Genomic DNA, 8390 nt, shown 5'->3' on the forward strand with positions numbered 1-8390 from the left:
TTATATAGTAGACGACACGTTATTTTTCCCGCTCCGCAGTTAACCGAAGTTGTACTCTGCAGGCAGGATGATCCCCGGGAAGGCACTGACTTCGGGATTTCTTTACCCCCCCCCCGCCGGCGAGGAGGGAGGCAGGGGGGGAGGAGGAGGAGGAGGAGGGGGAGGAGGAGGAGGAGGAAGGGGGGGGGACACGGGCGGGCACGTCGCGGTACCCCTGCGCTGCCGCAGGCGGCTTTGAAAATCTCGGTCGGGAGCTGAGCAGCTCAAACCGCACGCTCCGGGATCCTCGGCATCTGCTCCGAGCGGGGGCCCTTGCCAAATTCCGGCGCTCTGGTATGAAGTTTGGCTGGGCCTGGGATGACCGGGAATGTCGGGGGAGGAGGGAGAAGGTGGTAAAAAAGGGCAGGAAAAAAGCAAAAAAAAAAAAAAAAAAAAAAAAAAGGGGAATAGCTGTGTGCCTCCGGGCGCGCATCTTGGCAGGGTAGGAGCCGGGGGGGTTACACTTGTTGCCTCCCCCCTCGGCGAGCGGCCGAAACCGCGGGTGGGGGGGGGGGGGGGGGGTGAGGCTGCGCTGCGCGGGTTTTCCAGCGGGGCCGCGCGTGGGGCGGGGCGGGCGCGCTGTGCCGCGCTGGGCGCTCCGCCGGCGCGGAGGGGCGGGCCGTGCCGGGCCGGGCCGTGCCGTGCCGTGCCGTGCCGTGCCGCGGCGCGGAGCGGCGGCGGGGAGCCGGCGGGGCGGCCCGTGGGTGCGCGGGGCGTGGGCGTGCCGGGGGCACCTCCGAGGCCGGCCATGCAGATGGAGGGGGCGGGACGCGGGCGCCGTGACTCGGAGCCCCGGAAGAGCGGAGAAACCCCGTATAAAAACTACTGGGGACCTTTCCCGGGCAGAACTACGAAAGCTCCGGAGACGGCGGCAGCCCGCGGCGGCAGCGAGCGGGGCGGCGGGCGGCGCGGGGCGGCCTCTGCCCCGGCGGGGGCGCGGAGAGCGGCGGCTCGGCGGCTCGGGCGCCTTCCCCTGCCCTGCAGCACCGCCCGGCGCCGGGGGGCTTTTTTTCTCCGCCCCCGGCCCGTCTTGGGGTTTTTTTTTTAATTTGCTCAATAGGTGCGTGTCCGTCCGTCCGCGTGTCCCGTGTCCCGGCTCTCCCCCCCCCCCCTCCCCGGCCTTTCCCGTTGGAAGGGGCGGCGGGCGCCGTCCCGGCGGGCGGTGCGGGAGCGGAGCTCCGGCGCCGGCTGCGCGCCGCTGCTGACCGCTCGTTTTTTTTCCTCCTCTTTTTGCCAGGCGCGGAGGGAGAGGGGCCCCGGGGGGGCAGCGAGGAGCCGGAGCGGTGCCATCCAGCCCGGGGGAGGCGGCGGCCGCGCACCATGGCAGACGATGAGAAGGCCGGCGGGAGTTCCGCGGGCGGCTGCGAGAGCGCCCACTGCAACGTGCTGAGCTGGGAGCAAGTGCAGCGGCTGGACCGCATCCTCAGCGAGACCATCCCCATCCACGGCCGCGGCAACTTCCCCACGCTGGCCATGCAGCCCCGCCAGATCGTCAAGGTGGTGCGGAGCCGGCTGGAGGAGAAGGGCATCGGCCTGCGGGACGTGCGGCTCAACGGCTCGGCCGCCAGCCACGTCCTCCACCAGGACAGCGGCCTGGGCTACAAGGACTTGGACCTCATCTTCTGTGCCGACCTCAAAGGGGAAGCCGAGTTTCAGACTGTGAAGGACGTGGTCTTGGACTGCCTCTTGGATTTCTTACCCGAGGGGGTGAACAAGGAGAAGATCACGCCGCTCACCCTCAAGGTAACCCTGCCCTGCGCCCAGGCGCCCGGAGCGGGCAGGTGTGCGCGCCAGCCTGCGGGGAACGGGGCACCCCCACCCAAACCCCCCCCCCCCCGAGACCCCCAGGGACCGCGCGTGGGTTTTTTTCCACCCCGCGCTTCAAAACCGAGGAGGAGTTTGCAGTGAAGCGTCCTGGTCGGGGCTCCTCAGGATTAATTAGGCTTTCCTCCCTTCTCGCTTGGTTTGCCGGGAGCGTTGATTTACCTGGGGTGCGTGGGTGGGGGGGTGGGTGCGGGTGCGTGGGTGCGCGTGTGTGCGAGGCGCTGCAAATCTCCCAGCTCGGCTCGGCGGCAGCTTGGGGGGGGTTTGCCGGACCCGGTTCCCGGGGTGCCCGGGGGGAGCTTAGGTGGCTTTAATATCTGCAAGAAGGCAACACCGTCTGTGAGGCACGCTTTCTTGGGTGCTAAATGCCCCGGCGGAGAGGAGCATTCCCTCCTCTCGGAGACAGCTCCCTCGAGTTAGTGAGGCTGAATGCCAAATGCCTTTGAGATTGTTTTACAGGGATTTTTTCTGGCGTGTGGGGCAGATTTGTGGAACCTGCACTGAAAGAGCAGGATTGAGGGGAGTGAACACTGGCTGAGTTTTTTTGTGGGGAGGGGAGAGAGAAGTGGAAACCGATAAAAAAAAGATTTCTTCTCCGACTGTAGCGGTGACCTTTTGTGGGGGGCGCAGGGATGTTTGGCATGTGTGCCATGGGCTTCATGTGTAGATGTATTTAGAAGTGATTGAAAGAAGCAGCGTTGCCATATGCTCCCCTCGCACGACACGGTCCCGGCAGAACACCCTCCCGTATCATCCCCTTGCAATGACAGCACTCCGAGCTCTCACGTTCAGCGTTTCTTCTCTGGTTTGTATCTGCAGGCTCCGTGAAATCTTTTACAAAACGCAAGGATGGGGTGGAGGGGCGGGGGGATGCGAACAAATGCAGCGGGGGGGAAATGCCTTGCATCTGTGTCTTCATTTGCTCATTTTGTCTTTCCAATTATAGGAGGCTTATGTGCAGAAAATGGTGAAAGTCTGCAATGATTCAGACCGATGGAGTCTCATCTCCCTGTCCAACAACAGTGGCAAAAACGTGGAGCTGAAATTTGTGGACTCTCTGAGGCGGCAGTTTGAATTCAGTGTCGATTCCTTTCAAATCAAGCTGGACTCCCTGCTGCTTTTTTATGAATGCTCAGAGAATCCGATGACTGAAACTTTTCACCCGACTATCATTGGCGAGAGCGTCTATGGGGATTTCCAGGAAGCCTTTGATCACCTCTGCAACAAGATAATCGCCACCAGAAACCCAGAGGAGATCAGAGGAGGTGGTCTTCTGAAGTACTGCAACCTTTTGGTAAGGGGCTTTAGGGCTGCCTCCGAATCCGAGATTAAGTCCCTGCAGAGATACATGTGTTCGCGGTTTTTCATTGACTTCTCAGACATTGGAGAACAGCAGAGAAAGCTGGAGTCCTACTTGCAGAACCACTTTGTGGGATTAGAGGACCGCAAGTATGACTATCTCATGACCCTTCACGGTGTGGTGAATGAGAGCACAGTGTGCCTGATGGGACATGAGAGGAGACAGACTCTGAATCTGATCACCATGCTGGCCATCCGCGTCCTGGCCGAGCAAAATATCATCCCCAATGTGGCCAATGTCACCTGCTATTACCAGCCAGCCCCATACGTAGCAGATGCCAACTTCAGCAATTACTATATTGCCCAGGTTCAGACGGTGTTCCCTTGCCAGCAGCACACATACTCTACTTGGCTGCCCTGTAATTAAGGACCGAAATTAGTAGACCCGGTGGGGAGAGCGTTTTCTAAGACGTAGGAAGGGGTGATGCGTCCCTTTGAAATGGGGTGTTTTGTGCAATGATGATCTGCTCTGGTTTGCAAGCTTGGGAAAAGCTTGTGGTTCTTCTAATAAATAACAGGAGCACGATCGAGAAAGAACCCCAAATAATTGGATCCTACCCCAGAGCACAAGAGGCCTGTCATTAAAAGCAACCAGCTTCCCCTGAAATAAGCGAGGGAGGAATGCTTGATGACAATATGGGTTGGCAATGTTTGCTCCCATAGCTTTGGCATAGAGAAGGTGGGAAAGCCTTATTTTCTTTTATTTTTATTCTTACTCTAGAATGGGATCTGCAAAAGGGAGAATACGAAAGAAACAAAACAAAACAAAACAAAAAAAAAAACAACAAAAAGAAAAAAAATCACAAAAACAATTCTATATATATTCAGGAATTAAAAGTTAGAGGCATAAAGCAGAGATAAGCTGAATAAAAATGTATATTGGAATTACTGCATTTGGGGCTTGCAGCAAGTGCCGTCTATGGATTGACCGCGTAGAATGTATAGCTCGCTTGACTAGAATGCTTTACCAGAAACAGCTTGCTCCAAATGAACAGTAGTGGATTGGTACAGTTATAAAAACAGAAACACGTATGATGACAAAGTCCATTATTTCCAGCTGTGTGCGTGCCTCACATTTTAAAAATGTGAGAATGCAGGAAAACCAGCTGTGGCAAACAGAATATACTCAAGGACCAAAGATTTCACAAATAAGTTATCCGAGCAAAGAAGATACAGTAGAGTATATATATATATATATATAAAAAAGAAAAGAAAGATGTTGCTATATTTGTACACACCAACAGTAATCAAAAGTGCCTGATGCCTTCATAAAATTTGAAGTGAGAAAAAAATATAGTTTTGTGGTTTAACCATGCATTTTGTTTTATCAGGGACACGAGGATTAAAAAAACAAAAACAAACCCATAAGCTTGTGAATAAGTGGTGGAGGAAATGCCCTATTTTTTTTCTTGGCAAATACCTGTATAGAGTTAATGTTGATGTCGGTGTGCTATTATCCTAGGTACGTGTGTGTATGTGTGTATATATGTTTGTGTGTGTATATATGTACATGTTATAGGTGTCTATCTATATATATACACACACAATATATATTAATTTGGTCTAGGAAAATGTAGCAATTAAGGAATGTTTAAATAAAGTACTCTGTGTTTTCCAGTTTGCAACAGGATGTCATAGGACAATGGGCACCTTGCAGTGAATTTTTAACCCACACTTGAGAAATTTGGAGTAAATGAACCAGTCAGGATTAAGGTGGGATTCAGATAATGTCTTTGGTTGCAAGAACAAGGATTACAGTAATTCAGTGGGTTGCTTGTGAGCCATAATAATTCCACAGATGGAGAAACATATGACTAGCTGATTTCTTTTTTAACTATTTTGTACTGTAATGCCATTTTGACATTTAACCCACTAACGTTGTGACTGCATACCTCCATGATGTGTAATTCAGTGGAACGTGGATCAAAGATAGGTTTATTTAAACCCCCTGACAGCTAAAGAATATTGTATTAGTTGGTGATTTGAACACTAATTGTTAATATTTAAAGGAGTATTTTTAATAGAATGCATTATGCATTCCAGGACCACTAGAATTTAGCAAATGTGAAATGAACCCTTTTTAAGAGTGTTGCACGATTGCTTAAAATTATATTTTATATATATATATTATATATATATATTTTTATGCAAATATTAAACATCTTTGATCTGGTTGTCACACTGCATTTACAATTTCAGTACTGTACTTTATTTAAATGGACTCACTTTACATTGGAACAATAACTATTCACTTTCATTTCCTCTCCCAAAAGACCGGCAGGGGGAAAAGAAATCAACCTCCACCGTTGTTTTCACTTCAGTGCCATCTCTGAAGGTGTTAAATTCTTTGTTGGGCTTTGAAAACCTGATGACTAAGTGACACTTGACTCTAATATTTTGCTTTTTCTTACTGAGGAAACAAGAAGGAAAAAAAAAAAAAAAAGAAAAGGGAATTCAGGCTTTTTGAATGAAAACCGGCTGTGCCCTGCCTGGTTGCGGGCAGGGTCTGCCGTCGGAGGAGGCAGGGCCAGGGGAGAGGATTTGCGTCCCGGCAGCGGAGCGAGTAAGGTACATCTATTTTTGTCGCGCTTTGTACTTTTTCACTCTGGAGGCAATCTAGTAGGAACCCGGTGTGTTTACTGAAGCGCCTTCCCCGGCAGTCCTTCGGGAAGCGTCAAAGCTGGTTCCTTGCCATTCCCGGCACCGGCTCGCCATCCTCGTCCCCACGTTCCCTTCCTCCGGCGCTGCCGTCCCCCGCTGCCGGGCGCGGGCTGGGGGCTCCCGGCCCCTCTCGTCCCCTCGCCTCCAGCTCCTGGAAGGGTTTGCTGGCGGAAGCTACGGGGAGGGCTGGGGAAATAGGATCAGCTGGTAATGTGGTATGTCTTCGCTCGCCGCAACTATTCGCAGCAAATAAATGAGTCATCCGCTCTTTAAAAGGGTTTGAGAATCTATAGCTGTGCCACAACCACAGAACGCTGATAGGACGTGACACGATGTATTTTTCCTTTGAAGGACCCTTTTTTTCCATTGCTCGAAAGAAAGTTTTGATTTTCTTCCTCTCAGCTCAAATTTTATTGTGGTTTTTTTTTTTTTTTTTTATGATTGACAGCAGCTAGTTACCTTATAGTGCATGCAGCAGGGCTCTGAGCTAAATTGCACCTTTCAGCGTTTGCATTTTAATACATATATAATATGTTTTTATATATATTATATAGGTATTCCGGATCTGTTTTGCATATGTTAATGACCAAGCGGTGGAACTGGTGGAGCTTTGTTTTATTTGTGACTGGTAGCTTAAAAGGTGCCTGGTGTTAGAGGTGGGCAGAAGGCGTGAGTTCAGGCCAAGAGTAAAATAAGAACCCCCTTTCAAAGCTGGTTTATTTCTGCGGTTTGCACACCTTCCCCTCCATAAAGTCTGACTTTTTTTTAACTGGTTTTTCCCCTCCTTTTCAGCACACTGGTACTTTTAAAGTTAACGACTGCGTTCTTGCTTTGTGGACTTCGTTTTTCCCATCCAATCAGATGTAAGGTTAGAACTTGTGCTACAAGAGACAGTGCCCCTTTTAAAGAGCTGAACTGATTAAAAACATTGACCTGATTACAGTAAAACTGTTTGTGCTGCAGCTGAATTTACTGCTAACCAACAGGGCGCTAAACTTGGTTAAATGTAGCGATCATGAAACAACCCAGAGCTTTGAAATGGGATTTTTTTTTTCCTTAGATGTAGCTGTCCTCCCAAATGCAAGAACATTTCTTCTAAAAATAGAAGGGGGCAATTAGAAGACCAAAAAGATGATATTTTTCTTGTTTCTCTTATTGCACTTAACCTTTTTTTTAGTTTGCACAAAGGCCTTCACACAAATCTTCTAAACACCTCTTACTAAATGCTTGGTTTGCATCATGTCGGAAGCTCCCACCAGTTTAAAAAAAAGCTTTTTTTTTTTTTTTTTATTGAGAAAATGAAGTGTGTTAGATAAAACTGCACAGGAAAGGAAAAACTGTAATTGCGTATTCAGCTCCTATTTGAATATATTCTTTTTGTACGGTTTTCTTTATGCAGAGAGTTTCCCTTGCAAGAAAGAAAATCAGTGTACTGTTTTGCTGTTGTAATAATGGTTTGCTAACAAAATAAATAGTAAAAAAAAAAAAAAAAAAAAAAAAAAAAAAAAGCCTGCAAATTTCAAGACAGCTTGGCTAAAGCGTTGCAGGCTCCTGCAGTCTGTAGGAGTCTGTGCAGATTTGCTTTCCCTCAGATTTCCTTACAACTGTTGCCTTCTGCAAGGCATCCTGTTGCAGCAAACTGCTCCTTGGATTGCTCTTTTGGAACATTTTGACTATAGGCTTTGTCACAGACAGAAAAAGAGCTGATGGAAAACAGACTCTAGAGGGAACAGATTGTGAATTTTGTTTACAGCATCCAATATTTGGATTTTTTTTGTAAATAAAAAGAAGTTATTTTTTTCTATTGATTTGTGTCTGCTGTCTTCCGTGTCTGAAATAGCTCTGGCCTGCTCCTGCTGAATACCAAGTTCGCTTTCATTAAAAAAAGACAAGGGCAGCACTTTTCTGAGAAGAGCAGCGTTCGGCCGCTTTCCGATTGGAGCACAAGACGTTTTGAAAAGCCCTGCCTCGTGCCAGCCAAGTTTGACTGGCTGCGCTCAGCTGCAGAGGAACCTCCCCAGCCCGTGCCAAAAATCCTCGCTCTGCCGCTGGCCGGGCCGTGCAAATGGTCCGAAATCCAAAAACCGAAACAGCGCTGCAGCAGCCCCGCGCTCTTGCTTGCCTTCCCGGTTCAGATCCCGGTACTGGGACCGGGATCTTTTCGCGCTGCCCGTGACTCGTGCATCACGCACCGGCGTGCCGGCGGTAACGTGAGGGTCCCGATGCCCTCGAGATGCGGTCGATGGGGGCCGGCGCCTCGTTTCGGTAGGTCCGGGGGGGCGGTGGGGTGCTGCTCCCTGGGTGTAAAGGTTGGGCTGTGAAGGTCCGTAGCGGATGGGTGCTGCAGGTCCCGCAGCTCAGGGAGCTGCTGGGAAGCGGGGATGCGCGTGTCCGTCTGATTCGGGTGCTGAATCCGTGCAGTTCTTCCTGCAGATTCGACGTTTGCTCTCCTTCCCTGCCCTACAACGCTGTCCTTGTCGGCAGAGGTATTTTCTGTTTGCCGTGTT

The 8390-nt window shown here is 50.3% G+C and overlaps 1 protein-coding gene across 2 annotated transcripts; it reads left to right on the forward strand.

Annotated features, from left to right (window-relative positions):
* The first annotated feature begins 240 nt into the window (after positions 1-240).
* Positions 241-7687, forward strand: TENT5A (terminal nucleotidyltransferase 5A). Of its 2 annotated transcripts, none has more exons than XM_030043218.2 (3): positions 241-333; positions 1277-1782; positions 2810-7687. In XM_030043218.2, the coding sequence occupies exons 2-3, from the start codon at positions 1360-1362 to the stop codon at positions 3587-3589; spliced, it is 1203 nt and encodes a 400-aa protein (XP_029899078.1). In that variant the 5' UTR covers positions 241-333; positions 1277-1359; the 3' UTR covers positions 3590-7687. The 2 variants fall into 2 exon arrangements, with proteins under 2 accessions (XP_029899078.1, XP_029899085.1); XM_030043225.2 differs by lacking the exon at positions 241-333 and adding an exon at positions 765-1099.
* The last annotated feature ends 703 nt before the right edge of the window (positions 7688-8390 follow it).

The sequence above is a fragment of the Aquila chrysaetos genome, chromosome 2 (genome assembly GCF_900496995.4).
Source record: "Aquila chrysaetos chrysaetos chromosome 2, bAquChr1.4, whole genome shotgun sequence".
Classification (NCBI taxonomy): Eukaryota; Metazoa; Chordata; class Aves; order Accipitriformes; family Accipitridae; genus Aquila; species Aquila chrysaetos.

Excerpts from the sequence above, each read along its gene's own strand:
- TENT5A (XM_030043218.2), top strand. The coding sequence starts at position 1,360 with ATGGCAGACGATGAGAAGGCCGGCGGGAGTTCCGCGGGCGGCTGCGAG. Across the intron at positions 1,783-2,809 it reads TCACGCCGCTCACCCTCAAG|GAGGCTTATGTGCAGAAAAT; the intron begins GTAACCCTGCCC and ends TTCCAATTATAG.